General features: G+C 28.6%; 1 protein-coding gene across 2 annotated transcripts in view; it reads right to left on the bottom strand.

Moving 5' to 3' along the window:
• LOC100211718 (ras GTPase-activating protein-binding protein 1) overlaps positions 1-22126 on the bottom strand; it is a 44467-nt gene that overhangs the window by 3117 nt on the left and 19224 nt on the right. Inside the window, exons 6-11 of one of the 2 annotated variants that reach the window (XM_065812281.1) lie at positions 19347-19388; positions 18272-18356; positions 12768-12869; positions 10421-10493; positions 10274-10347; positions 8526-8721 (exon numbers count right to left, since the gene is read on the bottom strand). In XM_065812281.1, the coding sequence (XP_065668353.1) occupies positions 8526-8721; positions 10274-10347; positions 10421-10493; positions 12768-12869; positions 18272-18356; positions 19347-19388 (572 nt within the window). The remainder of the gene's footprint in view (positions 1-8525; positions 8722-10273; positions 10348-10420; positions 10494-12767; positions 12870-18271; positions 18357-19346; positions 19389-22126) is intronic. The other variant, XM_065812282.1, reaches the window with a different exon arrangement.

Below are 22126 nucleotides of genomic sequence, written 5' to 3'. Positions count from 1 at the left end.
GCAGCCACTAATTAAAGTTGGAAGTTACTGTAAGAGAAAAGATGAAGATTGTAGAGCAAGATAACGATTGACGGACGATTTAAAAGATTGCAAATTATATGAATCAGGAAAGCAAGATGAAGGAAGCGAATTCCAAAGAGCTGATGTTCGAGGAAAAAAACTAGACGAATAAGCGTTTTTGGAGCACTTAGGAACAGTCACAGAAAAAGGATGACACTTAATTGAATGACGAGTAACACGAGAATGAATTTTAGTAGATGGCACAAGTGACGTTAGCTCTTTCGAGCAGTGCCCATTATAGTATTTGTAGAAAAGAGAAAGAGAAGCAACATTACGACGATGTGATAATGGTTGAAGGTTGGCTGCAAGAGCAGGTCCAACTATGTTTACAATGTGTTTTTGCACCTTGTCTAAAAGAGAAAGGGCATCATTAGAAGATCCGCCCCAGATATGGCAACAGTATTCCATACAAGGCCGGATTTGAGATTTATAGAGGTAGAGAATAGAATCCAGAGTAAGAAAGTGGCGAGCTCGATAAAGAGATGCAACCTTAGCAGATGCTAATTTTGCAACCGATTTGATATATGGTTTCCAAGAAAGATTGGAAGTAAGAGTTAATCCTAGAAGATGAAGAGTAGGTGACTCATCGAGTACATCACCGTTCATAAATATAGGAAGATCTAAATTATTGCGATAACGATTGGCTGAAAAAAAATTGAGTTTTATCTGAATTAAAGTTCACCAGCCACTGTGAGCCCCATGCTGTAGCAGAAGTGAGATCCTTTTCAAGCTCAAATGCCCCCTCCAGGCAATTAGAGGGTGTTGGTTTCTTATCACGACAAGAATAAATGGTAGTATCATCAGCAAACAATGCCACCTTAGATGTGAGAATATCTGGAAGATCGTTAATGTAAATTAAAAAGAGTATAGGGCCAAGGATAGAACCTTGAGGAACCCCTGAAGTTACAGAATAAGAAGAAGAGTGTTGTCCATCGAGGACAACTTTTATGCTACGATTGGAAAGGAAGGATTCAATGATCTTAAAGATGTTGCCGGATACACCATAAGAAGAAAGCTTATGGAGAAGACCAGCATGCCAAACTTTATCAAACGCTTTTGAAATGTCAAGAGCGATGGCCTTAACCTCTCCACCTTCATCTAATGCACGATAAAACCTGTCAGTTATTACTGTTAGCAAATCAGCTGTAGAACGAGAAGATCGAAATCCATATTGATGGTCAGAAAGTAAGTTATTAGATTCAAGATGAGAAATTAAATGTTTGTTAATTAAAGATTCAAAAACCTTGCTTATGATAGGAAGAAGACTTATGGGACGGTAGTTAGACGAATCAGATCGCTCCCCAGAATTTTTGAAGATAGGGATAACAGATGCGGCTTTCCAGCAGGCTGGAAAACAAGACTCTGATAAGCACTTGTTGAATAGTTTTGAGAGTATAGACGACAGCTCTGGAGAACACTTCTGCAAGACAATAACAGGTATATATATATATGTATATATATATTAGGGGTGCACCGCCTACTTTTGGTCAATGCTGATGCCGGTTGGTACCGGCAGATAACGATGCATAGCTCCTAAATTCGAATCTGTACTTTATTCTTTTTACTAGTAGGTAAATTAGGACTTTTTTAAAATATAATGTTAATTGTCAATTTTAATGCTGTTTTTGTGTTTCTATATTGTATACAAAGATATAATTTTCCAGAAACAAAAATCCATGTTTAAGCCTAAGTTATATATATACATTAAAATTAAGCAAACTTTAGCCAACTAGCTTGTTGGCTAAAATTTGCTTAATTTTAATGCTTGCTTAATGGCTGAAATTTGCTTAATGCTTAGTTGCTTTGCTCATAGTTGAACAATAAATTTTGCAAAATAAAAATATCAAAAAGAATTTGGCAGAAAACTTTTTTTACATCTTACATTGCATTTATATTTCTTGATTTTAAACTCATCTCTTTGATTAGTTTGAATTCATAAGTCATATAATTACTTTTCTAAATTACAAAAAGACACTAAACGCAGGGAGATATAAAGCAGTTCAAAATATATTTAAAAGTTAAGTGGTTGCAGATATGTTTATATAATAACTTAGGCTTATACATGGACTTTTGTTTCTGGAAAATTATATTTTTGTATACAATATAGAAACACAAAAACAAAACAGATTTTTCAAAACAATCAACATCAGCTGATGGTTACCGAGACTTATATCGATGCATCAACTAAACAGTCAATGCATCAGTAGGCCGATGCATCAGTGCACCCTTAATATATATCTTTTTATAAATATATATATATATATATATATATATATATATATATATATATATATATAAATATATATATATATATAAATATATATATATATATATATAAATATATATATATAATGTATATAAAACCAAAATTTAAAAATAGATTTTTAAAAACAAAGTATGATAGTATATATCCAAGTGATCTAATCCCACCTTGTATGTATGGTCTAATTAAAGCTCACAAACCTGATAAACCCTATTGTATGAGAATAGTTATATCAACTATTGGCACTCATAACTATGGAATATCTAACTAATTACTAAAGAAAATACAATCTGTCTTAAACAAAAATACAACTGTAATATTCTTTTGATTTTATTAGTAAAGCAAATTCATGGGAGTTCGACAAAAACTAGGTTCAAGTTTTGCTTGATGTATTAAACCTATACCTATCAAATCCACTAAAGGAAGGCAATTAGAACTTATAGACCAAGTAAACAAAAATGATTCCTACAAATATTTAACCGAGCGTACTATATCAGAAGCAAATCAACATATTGACCTTTGCTTACACCGTTGTTATTTCTTGCGGAATAACAAGATCTGTAAATTGGAGAATTTCAATTCTCTAATTTACAGATCTTGTTGTAAAATTAAAATGTTGTAAAATTATAAATTGTTGTAAACTTTTTTTGAATGTTTTTAACATTCAAAAAATGTTGCATAATTTTACAAGCTGATAATGCCTAGTAACCACAATTTAGCAAAAATTTCTAAAAATAAATTATTATTTGTATTAAGAGAATTCATTATATTTGATGTTTTCTTATTAACATAGCATACACTCTTATACAAGAAGATAAAACATCAAAGGCGCATATATATATATATATATATATATATATATATATATATATATATATATTTATATATATATATATACACATACACACACATACATACACACACACATACACACAAACGCATACAAGACTTGTGTTGAAGAAAATTACAGAGCGTGTTATTTTATGCTTGTAAAATTGTAATAAGTTGTCATCAAACGTAATTATGCGCATAATGTTTGCAAGAGTGATCAAGAGATTTTAAAATTGATGATTAAGCTCATAAAAATATTTTCTCAATAAATAAGTTCATGTTTAATTCACTTTTTTTTTTTAATTGTTAAAAAAATTAATAAAACACAAGAAACTTCATTTAAAAGTTATTTGACTATTTTACAAAACTATTTAATTTTCAAAAATGATTTTCGCCACAACCATTGTCAATGGTCTGTCCTCTTTTTCTTTTTAATAACTGAATGCTGCTAATTCCTCAGTCATACCTTCTTTGGCGCTGTCTATTTCATAATCATTTAATTTAATTTGAGATAAATGATACTTAATAAAAATACTATACTATATATAAACATGGATTTGAAATGCCCTTTGTTAAAATAGTTAACATTCCATTCTAGAAATTAACTGTAACTGTTCATTCATTATGTTAGCGCAAAACAAAACAATGTGTTCTATGTTAAACCAAGTGACATGATGCTAATATTTTATATCAGTGCTTTGTTAATTAAAGAAAAAAAATATTACTGTTAAATTAAACGTTAAACGCAAAATAAAAGTTTTACCAAAATTTATATAGTATTATTATAATTTATAAGTTTTACAAAAATTACTTATCTAAAATATTTTATAAAAATCAATTAAATATCTTATCACTTTCTCCCTCTATTTTGAAACTGTTGAGTAATTTTATACTCTTATTATAAGCTGAACAAACAATGCTTATCACGCCTGGAAGTTTTGAATATACTGTATATAATTGTGTTTCCCGTGACGTAATCCCTTCCGTCATATATAAATATAAATAAATATATAAATATATAAATTTCAAAGCTTGCTACAAACCTAACTGACAACTAAAAATAACTATATTACTCTATGTCATAAATCTCTAGGCTAACTAATAAATTACTCACATACACAACTATTGTAATATATTTCATAATATTATTTATATTTTTATATCAATTTTTAATTTTATATTTTTTTAATATATAAATACACATTATCATATAAATCATTATTTTAAACAAGCATTAAAACATATAACTATTTCACAACTATTAGCTAACTATTAACAAATTAATAATAACATTAACCTAACTACTACATAATTTCCATCCCGTAACAATCTAAAATACAAATATAAACTGTAACATTTACTAAACATATTAAATTTAAATTTTTACTACTTGTCTGAAGATTGTGGTAACACATGAAACTCAGAGTTACAATATTAAAATGTAAATTAAATATTAGCATATAGCTTATTCCAGGTACTGCAGGTAAAGTAACATATACTATATACTATATATATATATATATATATATATATATATATATATATATATATTTACTTAGTTTCTCCGCGCAGCGGCCTTGCTCGGCAAGGTTCGTTTCGGAGTTAAAGAGTTGAGAGAGGGTTGCACCACAAATAATGACTAAAAAAAAAAAAGAAAAAAAAAAAAAGAGTATCCTCCTCGGCTGTAGTGGCCCCCCTCGGGCCTTGGGGAGGTGAATAATCTAAAAAAAAATATATATATATATATATGTATACTACATACATATAAATTTTATATATATATATATATATATATATATATATATATATATATATATATATATATATATATATATATATATATATATATATATATATATATATATATATATATATATATATGTACATTAGGGTGTTTCATTTCCGACAAATTTTCGAAAATGATTACGTTACATGCATAACGGGGTAAATAATGTGCCAAAAAAAAGTCTGAAAAATTTTCAAAATTTTAAAATGTCATCTAGAGGTCGCCATCTTGAAAAAACAGCGTTTTTTACACTTTTTTCAACTGTAAACTTGAAAAACTTAAAAAATAATTAAATTTATGTTACGTTACTGGGTGTATATATTAAAGGTTATTATATGAACATTTGGTGAAATTTTCAGAAAAATTGGTAAATGTCTAGAGGTCGCCGAATTATAAAGTTTTATTTTTTCAACATATTTTTTTGCTGAATAATTGCTTAAATGCTTTCACCTTAAATAAAATGCATAATTTATGTTTTGAGCATAATTGACCACTAAAAGTTGTTGTGTGATTAAATAGTTTGCAAAATAAACATCTGGACGTATGTATATAAATTTCATAAATTCATTTTAAAAAATTCGTTCTTATTTCAATTAGCAAAATTGAAATATTAAAACAATTTTAAAACTAGTTGGAAAAGCGAATATTTTATTGTAACGATGAACTTGAGAAAAAATAATCAAGATTGGTTAATTGGTTAATCCAATAAATTATCAAGTTTCAGTCGTCTACCAACAAAAAAACATGTTTTGGGTAGATACTCTCATTTACATTTTTATTCAAAAGGCGACACTTCTGCAAGAGATATTTTTAAACTTGTTCTTGGTGAGCTTAAGGAAGTTTGGGAAAAAGCTGGAGTACCAGTTCGTTCAGATAACTCTTGTCTTTCATTGCTTACCAAATTGTTTGTGGAAATGGTGAAAATAAAAAAAATTTATCACGCAAGTCGAGATGTTAAAGCTGGAAAAGAAAAAATTGTCACATTTTGTAATGAACTTGAGAAACTTTGCGACATTTCAGCAGTAAATGCATATGAACAGTTATTAGTATCACGTAGACCAAAATGGAAAGAAGATTGGGCATTTTATGAAGATCAAAAGAATAGCAGAAAGTATCATATGACAGGTAGCATCGATCTAGGTGTTTCAAAATTTTTAGAACGTCGAGAAGATAGACTAAGCATAGATTTTCAGAGAAGTTCAACCGAAGATCAAAAATCGAGTGCCTTTGATGTCAGTGAAATAGTTGAAAGTGCTGACGAAGAAGATCAAAAAGATACAGAGTTTACTCCTTTACCACTAAAGAAAAGAAAGGTGCCTTTAACAAATTCACTAGAGATATCATCAAAGAAGCTCTCAGAAGTAACGGCATATGTGGCTGATCGATGTTGTTTATCAGTTCGCCAACAACTTCTATTTCAATCCACTATCATCTGCAAAAGCGGAGGCAAACTTAATGAAATTTCTATGTCAGTATCAACTGTGCATCGTCAAAGACAAAATGCGCGAAAAAATATTGTTCTGTCAATTAAAGCTGACTGGGAGATAAAAAAGGCCATTTTGCACTGGGATTCGAAGCTTTTTCATTTAGACATAGCTCATAATGAAGAACGTGTAGCAGTTCTTATTAGCGGATCTCTTAACGGGTACTTATTTATTTATTTATATAAATCCTATGTATATTTTTCATTTTTGTATTCTAAGAAACTAACTTAAGTTTTATTTGCTGACCGAAATTTATTGGTGTACCTTTGATTAAAGATTCGACAGGTAAAACTCAATGTGACGAGGTCGTGAAACTTGCGCAAGATTGGAACATTTTGGAAAACATTGTTGGTATATGCTTTGATACAACAGCAAGCAACACAGGTAATAAAAAAGGAGCAGCAACTTTAATTGAAATTGAGTTAAAGAGACCTCTTCTATGGCTCGCATGTCGCCATCATCATAATGAGCTACACATTAAGCATGCATTTACCGCATTAAGAGGAGGTAGCTAAAGTCCAGATGAACATATTTTTCAACGTTTCCGAGCCGAATTTTCTAGAATTGTTATTGATTACTCAAACCTGAATTTTTTTAAATGGCCTACTGATATTAAATCAGAAATATTTAATCAAGCAAGTTTAGTTCTGAAATGGGCTTACCAATGCCTCGAAGAGAAAATATTTCCGCGAGAAGATTATCTTGAGTTAATTGAATTAACTATTATCTACCTTGGGGGGAAACTATCAATGGAAAGAATATTCAAAATTCACAAACCAGGTGCAATTCACAATGCCAGATTTATGTCACATTCCATATATATTTTAAAAATGGAACTCTTATCTAATAAATTTATTATGTCCAATAATGAGCAAATTATGATCCACCGCATGGCTAAGTTTATTAGTCTTTTTTATTCGATGCAATTTCTCCGCTCGAGGATTTCCGTATTTGCTCCAGTTGATGACTTCAAATTTTTTTTTTGCAATGAACTGGTATCAAGAAGAAGATTCAGATATCGCAACCGCTGTGATTTCGTCGATTAACCGTCACCTTTGGTATTTAACAGAAGAGCTTGTTATTCTATCTTTATTTAATGAAAAATTGTCAGAATTTACCAGAACAATAATGGCAAAGAAACTTTTTTCTAGCCCAAGACCAAAAACATTTTTAGTTGGGAAACCAAAATTTCCGACATTAAGTTCTTCAACCGTTATTTATTTTTTAATTGGACCACGGTCGTGGCTTCTTTTTGATTTATTAGGACTAATAAACAACCAGGAATGGCTCCAGATGAATCCACAAGAGGGTAAAATTCTTCCAAGATTATCGAACTGCAGACGATTTTGTTAAACAATTAGAGATAACAAATGATTGCGCCGAAAGAGGAATAAAACTTATTGGTGATTTCCGCGAGTGTGCACAAAATGAGGAACAACGACAATTTATTTTGCAAGTTGTCGAACAACACAGAAAGCAAAATCCATCCGATTCGAAATCAAAACTAATTAATAATTTATAGTATTTTGTATGTTACTAATATCTTCTTTATTAATTATTATTCTTAGCTGAAGCCTAAAAATAGCCCAGTTAAATTTTTTTTAAGATTTAAAAAAATAACAAGTTTTTTAGCTTTATATTTTAATACGGCGACCTCTAGACATTTACCAATTTTTCTGAAAATTTCACCAAATGTTCATATAATAACCTTTAATATATACACCCAGTAACGTAACATAAATTTAATTATTTTTTAAGTTTTTCAAGTTTACAGTTGAAAAAAGTGTAAAAAACGCTGTTTTTTCAAGATGGCAACCTCTAGATGACATTTTAAAATTTTGAAAATTTTTTGTATATATATGTATACACACACTATATACTACATACATTTTTTTTTTGCTAATTCACCTCCCCAAGGCGAAGAAGGTCACTAAAGATGAGGAGACTACCTAATTGTGGTTATAACCCTCTCTATTACCACACACACATATATATATATATATATATATATATATATATATATATATATATATATATATATATATATATATATATATATATATATATGTAGGCACACACGCATAAAATAAAAAAATGATACCTTTGAAAACATCTCTAATTTCGCGATCGGTTACATTTGGAGGAAGGTTCCCTATAAATACTTGATGGCTGTCTGGTGTACCTCCTTGTAATCTTTTACGTGTAGGTTCTTCATTAAGTTCCTTTTTAGAAGGAGCAACTTCTTCTTTTTTGCTTGGTGGAACAACCTGAGGCTGTTGAGGTTGAGCTGGTACTACCTAATAAATGTATATTTATTTATTGATGGAATGTGTCACATAAGTATACAATTGTATAGTAAATAATATATGTACTATGTACACATGTAAATAAATCAAATGATCAACTCCTCCTATTATTTCTTCTCTACTGATCTAAATGTTAATAAATAGTTTTAAAAATGATAAATTAGTTTTCAAAATTTTTATTTAGAAGTTACTTACTGTTTTTTACTCACAAAATATTTTGTATGTTGAATAAAAAATTATTAAAAAAAAAAAATAATAATTAAAATATTGCAAAAGCAGTATAGTATTGAGAAAAAATTACTTGAAAAACGGATTAATATCAAAACATTTTTGATTGAAATATCTTTTTGGGAATAATATCTAAAATTAATTTTTAAGTTAATTTGAAAAAGAAAAAAAAAAATCGAAACTCATTTTGAAGGAATAATGTCGAAATACGGATTTAGGAATAGAATCGAAAAACTAGCAAAGAGGTAGAACATGCGAGAGTGTTGCTACATTGAATGACAAATAGGTAGAATATGAGAGAAGTGCTACTTCATGGACTGGGGGTTTAGTTTGGGCAGGCAGTCAATCATTTTTAAAAATTTTTAACATTCAACTTTTAATTTTTTCGATGTTAATCATTTTTTTCTAATTTCAATCTTATACTGCTTTTTGAATTTTCTATACTATTGCTTTTTTCACAATTTCGATTTTATTTTTATTTATTTCGATATTAATCTGTTAAGTCACTTTTTAAATTACAATCAAATTAAATTAGTTTGTTACCATTACTACTACCCAAAAATTTTAAATTGTATAATACTATATTTAAACAAACAGTTCTAAAGATTTTTTAAATACATATTTTTTTCTCATTATTATTTAAAAGCAATTTTATGAAGAAAAAATTTTAAAAAGAACTTACAACAATAAATACTACAATTATAAATATAAATGTAAACAAGCAGTAATTATATATGTAAATAAACTATAAATATATATATATACATATATATATATATATATATATATAGATATATATATATATATATATATATATATATATATATATATATATATATATATATATATATATATATATATATATATATATATATATATATATATATATATATATATATATATATATATATATATATATATATATATATGTAACTAAACTATAAATATATGTGTAAATAAACTATAAATATAAATGTACAAATGTAAATAAACTGCATAATGTAATTAGATGATTAAACTGTTATAGAAAAGTTGTTAATAAATTATTCAATAGATTTAGGTTTTTTTTAACAGCATGAAACTTATTTGGTCCTGAAAATTGAACAGATTTGGACATAACAATAAAAAAAAAAAAAACTATAGACTACACATATAGATTTAAATATATTAATATATGATTATCGTAAGTATAAATATATCAACTATTTACTGAAATATTATAGAAGAGATAAACTGTTAAAAAAATATACTTGAATCAAATTCAGTAAAATATAAAATATTGCTCAAATGAGAGCCTAATAACTTAAGAACTTACTTTTTTGGATGAATGTTTAGAAACAACAGGTGGTGATGCTTGTGGATTCTTTTTGGCAAGACTGGCCCATGTAACTTAAATAAACAGCAACATAACTCATAATAAAATAACTAAAATAATAATGTTAAAATAAAAAAGACTTCTTACAAGGCTTATGAGGCTCATCAACTTCAGGAGCAGATGGTTCAATATCATCAACCACTTCTTGTTCAGGGGAATCCTTAAAAACCAATAATTATAAACTTGAGAACAAATAATTGATTTGAACAAATTTCTGGAATAATTTTTAGAACTAATTACTGTATCAATTTACTGGTCCAAATTACTAGTAATTTCATTAATTTTTCTTGCTTTGAGGCTCTTGGTTAAGTAAAGGCAGGAGATTATGTCTCAATAAAGATACTCATCTTGGGCAGATGTTAACTGCATCCGGCTACTGTCTTGAAAAAAGCCTCCTAAGTAAAAAATTCAGGTGTAGACAGAAAATTTTTGTTGACCAGCTTTGAACCACTTTTTCATCTAATAGGCGTGATGTAAACCTGTTACATTTTTCCTGAACCCTTGATCTTTTAAACTCTAATTATTGAACACTTGCCATTTTTTCACTCCTGGTGCGATTCTCTACATATATAAACCTATTATGCACCCTTGAATGGAATACTGTTGTCATATTTAAGTTAAACCTTGGGTGAGTTGTCATTCAGCTGTAACTGTTCTTTTATACTTAAAAAATTTAAATTATTCTAGTTTTTTTCTTCAAACTTCTTTTAAATTTTCTCACCCCTTTATGTTTTTCTGACTTATACTACTTACAGATTTTAAAGTCTTATGTCAACTGTTTCTAGATCTTTAACTTTTAACTTAAAGTGGTTTCTTTACGGCCTTGTTAGGAATAAATTTGTTAAAAAAAATTCTAAAAAATTTTAAGCATAAAATACAGTTTTAATAATAACTGGTCTCATCAATCAAAATTAAAAACTAAATTACAAAATAACAAAAAATGTGTGAATAAAATGGAGAAAATTTAGATGGAATAAATCATGAAATATGAAAAATATAAAAATATCAAATATCTTAACATAGCAGCAAAGCTAATTTTCACTTTATGGGGTATGATTGTATATATCTTTGCAGTATTTTTAAAGAACTTTTCTTTAATACTACTTATTTGTAAATATCAATTAATACATGAACACCAACTTATATGTGAATATCAATATATTAGGCGTGTGTGTATATATATATATATATATATATATATATATATATATATATATATATATATAATATATATATATATATATATATATATATATATATTATATATATATATATATATATATATATATATATATATATATATATATATATATATATATATATATATATATATATATATAATATACTTAATATATTGGTATTCACGTATAAGTTGGTGTTCACATAATTGAACATAACTTGCTTGTTTAGATGAGCACTCTTATATCACACTGAAATAACCTGCTGCCGAGGGCTTCAGTACATACATCAACTGACAAATAGCCTCACTTGCAGCGGAGTGCTGCTACATCGACTGAGGGTTTAACATGGGGCAGTAATCTTTTCTTTCATTATTCTTTTTTTTTCTTCTTCTTTTTCTAAAAACGCAGTATGCTTTAAAGTGAGCAAATGCAAATTCTAAAAATGCAAATTCTAAATAGGCTATAGAAGATATATATATATACGTGTATATATATATATAGGTGTGTGTGAGTGTGTGTGTCTATATATATATATATATATATATATATATATATATATATATATATATATATATATTGTGTAAATTATAAAATTAACACATAATTGGAATTTTTATTGAATAGCTGTTTTATGTGAGTACTATGATTTAAAAATAACTTCACTTTTTGGGCTCAATTTTTCTGAATACACATCTCTGTACATCCCCTGAATGAATCCATAGTATTTGTCAGGATTTGTAAAGAAAAACTTTATATTTTACCACTATCATACCCCTAAATCAGGTGAGTGCGAATGCCATGTTATAAGGCCAAAACAAGAGAACAGTTTTCCGAGAAACAAGCTACATACAGTTTTAATTGAGTTATTTTCTATCAAATGTTGTGCTCTATTGTGTTGAAACTATAACGAATGTTAGTAACAGCTTTGTTGTTAAAGCGTTGGTAAGAGAAAATCAATCATGGTCACATAACAAAGACTGAAAACTAACTTAGTGAAGTTATTTTTAAACATAAAATTACATAAAAATGCTTTTTTATTAACTTTCCAACTAAGCAAGTTTTATAATGTACACAATAAGATTAACAATATTCTATTTTACCACCTAAAATTATTTAAATAATCATGATCCACATTGTAGCTAGACACACATACACCTTGTATTTATTTATTATCTGCTAAATATTGAAATAGTTAAACAATATTTTAAAAATTTCATAAACATGAATTTAAATGTATGAAATATGTTTGATACCTGAAAATAGGAGTTTTCAGGGACATCAACTTCATCAGTTTCTAATGATGTTTCTGTTGAAACTTCTTTTTCTTCATTGAACTCTGGGTTTTCATGAGTATCCTATGAAAATATTGTTTTTAGCAAATATAATATTATAAACACATATCATAAATTCTTGAAAGATAACATGTAAAAATTATCTGTAATATTTATGTTTAGTTTCAAAACAACAAACTGAACAGTTGTACTTAGTCAATCAACTTAAACTTTTTTTAGGGTTTTATAAATCAAGGTCATAAACTTGATTTAATATCTTTTTTTTTAATATTTAAATAAATAAATTTTTAATAATAATAATAATTATAAATTTTTAAATAAATAAATTTTTGAACATAAAAGCATTCAAAACAGAATCAAAATATTTCCTCCTTTACTTCTAACATTATAAACCAATTTTTGCATTCAAATAAAATAATTAAATTAATAAAACACATATTCTATATTTAAATGAACTTCTTTAAAAAAAAAAAAATCTTAAGAAAAAACTACTTGAGAAGATAAGAAAAACGATATGCTTTATTTGAGCCCTGCATATAATATAATCCATAATAAAAGATGAAAAATGGATAAAGTTAGATATGTTGTTGAAAACTTGTTACTTTGTGTTTCTAAAATCAACAGGCAGAGTATTATTGTTTGCTCTCTCCTGCAAACACCAATACTTGCCTACCTTGTACAAACATCATGTCCAGACTACTACAAACTAGCTTATTTCTTTTAGATCTTACTAGTGAATTAGAAATATATAAAAAAAATTAAATAAAAAAATTAAAATAAAATGTTAGAAAGGTAGCATGAAGTTGAGGGTCATGGTAACAAGAAATGATGTAACGCAATTGGGGAAATCCATGTAAAAAGAGACAAAAATATGAAATTTCCATCCCTTTAAAATAACTTAAAATTTTTAACTAGTGGAGCAATAAAATATAAAAAAATGCTTTGTTGAAATCCATACCAAAGCATAAAGAGATTTAAAAATTGTTGAGAAAACAATCTAGTGACACAAGACTTTTTTCAGCCAGGTTACATTTTTCTATATTTAAAGCCAAGTTTATGCTATCCTTCAATAGCACAGAATAAGAAACCAGACAAAATCTTAAGATTGTTTTACAGATTATTTTTTACAGGCAGCAAAATAAACTATTAATCTATGTGTTTTTTAAGATTTCAAAACAATTTTTATAAGTATGTTTATAATTGATGACTTTAAACAACTTTATCTCAAAGTACATTTTTAAAGAACCATTAAAGTTAATATAGAAAACATATAAAAAAATTTATGCAATGAATGCAAAAAATGTAAATAAAAATACAAACTTAAATATTTACTTATAATAAATTTAAATATTTAAAAAATAGAAATGATTTTATTCTTTTGTTTTTTTTAATTTAAACTACAAGGAAGACTTAAGGGGTAAACAGATTCTATCTGTTGACCAGCTTCGCACCCCTTCTTTATCTATTAGGCTGGCGCAGATGTATTTTTAACACATTGTTTCTAGTCTAGGATGTTGAATGCTGGATCTTCTTGACTCAATGCATGGGTTTTGCTTGTGTTTCTTTTTTTATGACTAGGCAACTCATTATATTATCCCCTAATGAGGGTACAGCTCTAAAACTCATTTTTATGGTTCTGAGGCTGGCTGGTAGTCAGGTTTCCCGAACTCTGTAGTAGCTCTCAGAGAGGCTAATTCCATCAACAGCTAAAAAATATCAAAGTATTAACAGTGCCATGTTGCGCATGGATGGTGTCCCTGTTTGTACTTGTGGTGTGCATTGCGGAGACCACATTTGGATCCCTTTGTTACAGCTTAGGGTTTATTAGTAGTAATGAGGCAATTGCTTGGGCAATTAAACGGTGTTCTGAGTACTATCTATGCTTTGAGCCAAGTTCTTCAATTTAATTTAAAAATGAATTAAGTACCAAAAACTATAAAACACAAAAAACCATCATCATCACCAAGTTCTCCAAACCTATCATCACCAATATAATTCACTAATATTAGTGGTCTTTGAAGTAACTTTTCTACTGTTGAGTCTTATCTCTTGCAAAGTTCACCAGACCTACTTGCTTTTTGTGACACTAATTTGAGTTCAGCTGTCTCATCTTGCTATCTTAGTATTGATGATTATCTTTCTTTAATTCCTAAAGACTCCAATAGTCACATGCTTGGCCTGGACATTTACATTCGTAAGAATTCACCCATTTGTCAGGAAACTAGGTTTGAATCCACAGACTATTTTTTTATGTGCTTTCATTTAGCACCACTTCACTCTATTGCCTTTCTATTTGTTCTTTATCGCTCTCCTTCATCTCAAGACTACACTCTTTTTGATGTTATTTCTGATCATATTGACCAAGCCCTCTCTCATTATCCATCAGCTAATATAGTTGATGTCGGTGACTTTAATGCTCACCACTCTAAATGGCTTGCCTCTAGTGTCAGTGACTTTGCAGGTATTAAAGCCCACAACTTTTGCCTTTCTCAATCCCTAACTCAAATAGTCAACTTTCCAACTCGCTTTCCAGACAACCCGAATCATTTACCTTCTCTAATCGAGTTATGTCTTGTTTCTGATATTAGTCAGTGCTCAGTTTCTCCACATTCACCCTTAAGTGCTTCTGATCGCAGTTTGATCTCATTCTTTATCATCACCTGAATCCCTCTATTATCGTACCTCTTACAACTACAGTAAAGCTGACTGGGATTCTTTCCGTGATGGCCTTTGGGTAGAAATCTTTTGTCTTCCTGTCGAAAAATGCACATCTTTTAAAACTTCATGATTTCAGGCTGGCATGAAATCTTTTGTTCCCTCTCGACAATTCCAGGTCAAGCCTTACTCTCCTCCATGGTTTTCCTCACACTGTGTTGCTGCGATTGCCAATCAAATCCGTTACTTCCATATATATCAGCAAAACAACACTCCAGAAAACAGACGTCTGTTTATTACTGCTAGAAATCACGTATCTTATCTCAAAAATTAGGCTCTTGTGACTTCTGGAGAATCTTTAATAGCATTAATAAGGGTAAATCTTTAATTCCACCTCTCTTGTATAGTTCAGATTTTGTCACCTCGCCTTAAGACAAAGCTGAATTGTTTGCTACAAACTTTTCATCAATATCATCTCTTGATTCCACTAGTTGCTTTCTACCTGATATTGCCAACAAACAGGTTGATCCATTGCTTGACATTCGTATCACTCCAGCTTTTGTATCTAAAGTGATTTCCTGCCTAAACTCTTCTACAGCTTGTGGCCCGGACAACATACCTGTTATTGTCTTGCAGAAGTGTTCTCCGGAGCTCTCCTCTATACTCACAAAACTATTCAACAAGTGCTTATCAGAGTCTTGTTTTCCAGCCTGCTGGAAAGCGGCATCTGTTATCACTATTTTCAAAAATTCTGGAGAGCGACCTGATACCGTCCCATGAGTCTTCTTCCTGTCATAAGCAAGGTTTTTGAATCTTTATTAACAAACACTTAATCTCTCATCTTGAATCTAATAACAGTAATAACTGACAGGTTTTATCGTGCATTAGATGAAGGTGGAGAGGTTAAGACCATCGTTCTTGACATTTCAAAAGCTTTTGATAAAGTTTGGCATGCTGGTCTTCTCCATAAGCTTTTTTCTTATGGTGTATCCGGCAACATCTTTAAGATCATTGAATCCTTCCTTTCCAATCATAGCATAAAAGTCGTCCTCGATGGAAAACACTCTTCTTCTTATTCTTTAACTTCAGGGGTTCCTCAAGGTTCTATCCTTGGCCCTATACTGTTTTTAATTTACATTAACGTTCTTCCAGATATTCTCACACCTAAGGTGGCATTGTTTGCTGATGATACTACCATTTATTCTTGTCGTGATAAGAAACCAACACTCTTTTGAGCTTGAAAAAGATCTCACTTCTGTACAGCATGGGGCTCACAGTGGCTGGTGAACTTCAGTACAAATAAAACTCAATTTTTTTCAGCCAATCGTTATCGCAATAATTCAGATCTTCCTATATTTATGAACGATCATGAACTCGATGAGTCATCTACTCTTTATCTTTTTGGATTAACTCTTACTTCTAATCTTTCTTGGAAATCATATATCAAATCAGTTGCAAAATTAGCATTCTGCTAAGGTTGCATCTCTTTATCGAGCTCGTCACTTTCTTACTTCGGATTCTATTTTCTATCTCTATAAATCTCAAATCCGGCCTTCGAATACTGTTGCCATATCTGGTGCGGATCTTCTAATGATGCCCTTTCTCTTTTGGACAAGGTGCAAAAACGCATTGTAAACATAGTTGGACCTGCTCTTGCAGCCAACCTCCAACCTTTGTCACATCGTTGTAATGTTGCTTCTCTTTCTCTTTTCTAAAAATACTATAATGGACACTGCTCTAAAAAGCTAGCATCTCTTGTGCCATCTACGAAAATCTATTCTCATGTTACTCGTCATTCAATGAAGTCTCATCCTTTTTCTGTGACTGTTCCTAAGTGCTCCAAAAACGCTTAATCGTCTAGTTTTTTTCCTCGAACATCAGCTCTTTGGAATTTGCTTCCTTCATCTTGTTTTCCTGATTCATATAATTTGCAATCTTTTAAGTCGTCCGTCAATTTTTATCTTGCTCTACAATCTTCATCTTTTCTTCTTCAGTAACTTCCAACTTTAATTAGTGGCTACTTGCAGCCTTGTTGGAAGCGAAGATGTTTAAAAAAAAAAGAAGTGTTTAAAATCATTTTTCTTAAGCCTTATTTATTAAACAAAAAATAAAATGATGTTAAAAAAAGACTTAGAATCTTGTTGAAAAAAATATATGCACAAATACAATTTTTTTAGCTTAGTTTTTTAATTTTTATTCTAGGAAGGTTCAGCATAGTTTTAACGTGCATTTTTAAAATATTTTCAAAATATATCAAAAGCTGTGTCATGTTGTTGAAAAGAAATAATACATGCATGAACAGGAACTGCATGCAATCACACACCATTCCTGACCAAAACTGCCTATACAGTAAAGGGTAATTGGTAGGCAAACCATGGCATAAAAAAAAACGGCTAACAACAATGAGATGGAATAGGTGGCACTGCTAGCTTACAGAACTAGTAAGCTAGCAGTTAAAAGTTAACCAGTAGAATTATACTTTTACTTTTTTATTATATTCTTTGGGATAATTCAAGTAAAATAAATTATTTTAAAATAGTTTTAAAATAAGTTTTGGTTAAAATAATTTTTTTTTTAATTAAGTTGCCAAAATAGCATTAAACTTTTGTTTCAATCACTCAATAAAAAAATTATTCAGATGATTTTAAAATTAATTAAATAAACACTTTAATAAATATTTCTTTTATAGAACAAACATAATTTAAATACAAGCTATTATTAAATGTTATTGATACACATACTCTAAAAACAAATGCTAGTTGTAAAAGGTAAAAAATTAAAAGAAAAAAAATAAAACACATAATACTAACAACTGGCTCTTCTTTGTTTTCATAGTCATCATAATCATCTTCACCAGAAGTTTCTTCAAAGGCCACGTTTTCAACTTCATTTATACTATAAATTTAATATGGGTAATTACAAAAACCTCTATGTAAAAACAAAATTTTTAATTACAAGGAAGATGTAGCTATTTTAATCAGGATTTTATTACTCTAAGATTTTAAAAAGAAACAAAATTTAAACTATGAATGAATATATATATATATATATATATGTATATATATATATATATATATATATATATATATATATATATATATATATATATATATATATATCTCACAAGATTTATATAATCAAGATACTTTAAGATTTTAAAAAGAAACAAATTTAAACTATGATGAATGAATATATATATATATATATATATATATATACATAAACTATGAATGAATGTATATATATATATATGTGTGTGTATGTATATATATATATATATATATATATATATATATATATATATATATATATATATATATATATATATATATATATATATATATATATATATATATATAGAACTCTTATATGTTGTCCGAAAGTTTTTTCCATATTTTGTTGGCAAAAAGTAAAAATTAAAATGCAAGACCAGAATTTTATTTTATTGATAGACTGCCTGCCCCAACCAAACCCTCAGTCGATGTAGCAGCACTCCCTTGCGGGTCAGGCTAAAAGATAGTAGATGTAGCAGCACTCCGCGCATGATTTACAGTAAAAAAATTAAAAATAAAAACATTGTTTATATTGTTAAAAACATTCAGAACGTTTTAAAAACATTCAGAATGTTTTTAAAAACATTCTAGTCAATTAAATTTGCATTTTTGTGGTTTTTTTAAAAAACGATTAATTTGTAATTAAATCGATGGTTTTGACTTTCGTCCAACACGCAAATGTTGGACTAAAGTCAAAAGTAATTAAAAGTGACGTATGTGTTGGCGTAAGAATCGTCTTTATATATAAATATATATATATATATATATATATATATATATATATATATATATATATATATATATATATATATATATCACAAACAATTCATACCTAAGGATGCCATTTACTAATATCATTTTTTGTGCTCTTATTCTAAAAAAGTGGGTTTTAATTTTTCAGAAAAATATGAAAAACATATATAGCATACAGACCGCACCAAACGAATAGCACATGCAATAATTTATAAACAAAAATAGGTGTACTAACGTATTAAATTTAACACAATGATTAATACATATTTAACACAAGAAATAAAATACAATAAAAAGGACAACTTTGTCTTTGTTTTTGTTTAAAACATGTAAAAAAACAAAAAAAGGAATAAAATGAAAAATACATTATGTGCCAAACCACTAGCAGACACACAATTTCTGCAGGTTTTTTCAGATTGCTAAGACTTTCTTCATAATAACCTGAATGCAACCCTTAGGTATGAAGGAAATGAGCGTTTCAAGCGAAGATTGGGGTTTTTGTTTCATTTTATCTAGATGGCCATTTTCAGTTTCACGACGTTACTGTATTGTTTTCCATTAGCATACATGTGGCGAAACAAGTAACCCATAATATTTAGTATAATAGAAGTAACTCCATCATGGTCTTTGCCATATGAATTGATGTGTTATCTTTCATAAAGACAAACGTTTGTTCATAGTTGGCATGCTTGTATGGTATTAAGTAATCAGAGAGTGTAATAATAGTCTTCAGCTGTTTGTTTCCCTTTTAAGAACTTTAATTCAGATACACCAGCCTTGGAAAATGCACCCTAAATCATGACACCGCCACCACCATTTTTTCTCAACAAGAAAGTCTTGGACTCTTTTTATAAGTCATGCCAATAACATTGATATCCGCCTGGACCATCAAGATTGAATTTCTTCTCACCAGACCAATTAAGTCCCAATCAGGTGGACAAGAGAAATATTTGTTAGCATGTCATAAGTTTCTCCGTGTGATGTTTCTGCATCACTGGCATTGACATATGTTTTGCATATGTCAATGCCAGTGATGTCTCAGATGTTTGGCTTCATGTAACGCTCTTTGTATCGCACGCAATAACACATCAATATCCAGCTGGTCATGTATCAATTGGGCACTACAGACAATGTTTGAAGCCACTTGTAGTATGTGACATTTGTCACGCTTGGTTAATTTTGAAGCATTTTGGTTGAATTTTGTTTTCAAATATGTATCAGAATCTTTCAAAATCTTCTCAATCACTTTCCGACATTGCTGTATTTGTTTTAATATCTCAGATGTTGATAAATTAGCAGCTTTGAATGCCTTGATCATAGTGACTTCTTCAGCATTTAACTTAATTCCACGTCCCACAGTAGTCCTCTGTAAAACATATGAATAGTTCACATATGATGGCACTTTGGTCTACGTTAATATGTGTAACACTTACCTACCATTAGCAATTTGTCTGCTGCAATCAAATGTTAAATGACTGATGCGTGCTATCCATTTGTCACCAGAAAATATCATATGGTTTCTTATTACTTCTCTGATTATAATTATTTTTCAATATTTTTATGTTTAAAACAGTATAAAATGAAAAAAATATATTATATTTATAGTGTGTGCTATTTGTTTGGCATGGAGTGTACATGATATATAGGGTAGATTAGGGTAATATGACCACCTCGGTAATATGAGCATACTGAAAGATTTCTAAGATGTAAGCAGTGAAGTTAAAATTGCTTTGTATTTTTTGAATTGACTTTATGTGGTGATAACTGGAATCAGTATAACTAGCATAAATTTATAAGCAGTAATTAGTGACTCTCATTTAACTAAAAAGCTATTAAATTTTTGTGGTTGTTAAAATATTATCATCATGCACGAATAAATCTGCAGCCCAGAACTTTAAAATTTTTCTTTATGAAAAATTAAATTTCATTATTTTATGCTAAAATAATGAAATTTAATTTTTCATAAAGAAAAATTTGTTAGCTAGAGATCTGTTCCATTTTTGTTTGAAAAGCAATGCACAGAAACATTTAGTTTTGACTATATTTAAAGATATACTATATTTAAAATAGTAAATAAATTTCTGCAATTTAAATTCAAAAAGTTTGTAATTTTATTGTTCAAAGTTTTGAGTTAATAAAGTTAAAAAATAAAGATAAATTTAAATATTTTTATTTTTTGAACAAAACAAATTTCAATAAAAAGTGGCTTAAAAATTTGATCTTTTAATGCAAAGATTTGTTAATAACGAATCATTATATTCCAAAAATTAGTTTTAACTGTCTGGTTAGTATTTTTTTACTTAATGTTATTTTTTTGAGGTAATTTAAAGTGCTCACTAAGTGGTTTGGGTAATATGAGCACTTTAGCTTTGTTAAGACCTCTGTGTTTAAAAGAAAACATTTTGAGGGCCCAAATATCTATGTGAACCATGAGTAAATTTTGGATCCAGCATTATTATTTTTGAAAGTATTTCAATTATCGCTTAAGGTGCTCATGATACCCTAATCTACCATATATAGTAAAACTACATGGACCTTATCTACAAGCTGATATGTAGCAACATAGAGCTATAGCAGCCCAGAAATTAATTTTTTTTTCTTTTTCTTTTTTAAACCATTTTTTGTAAACCATTCACCTAGACTTGCTTTAAACTTTTTCAAATTCTCAGTAGCTACAACAATATCTGAAGTCAATTTTATCTCAAATACACTGTTCGAGAATAAATATATTCTTGAACTAAAACACTGTATTAATTAAAACACTGCATCCCAATTTTATGTTTATAAACTCTAGTTGAAGAACATGGGCTAACTAATTCAACACTTGATTTAAAGACTGGTTTGACACACAGATTGACA

Source organism: Hydra vulgaris, chromosome 12 (assembly GCF_038396675.1).
Source record: "Hydra vulgaris chromosome 12, alternate assembly HydraT2T_AEP".
Lineage (NCBI taxonomy): Eukaryota > Metazoa > Cnidaria > Hydrozoa > Anthoathecata > Hydridae > Hydra > Hydra vulgaris.
Note: the sequence above shows the minus strand (reverse complement) of the source record. Positions and strands in the feature narration are given on the sequence as shown.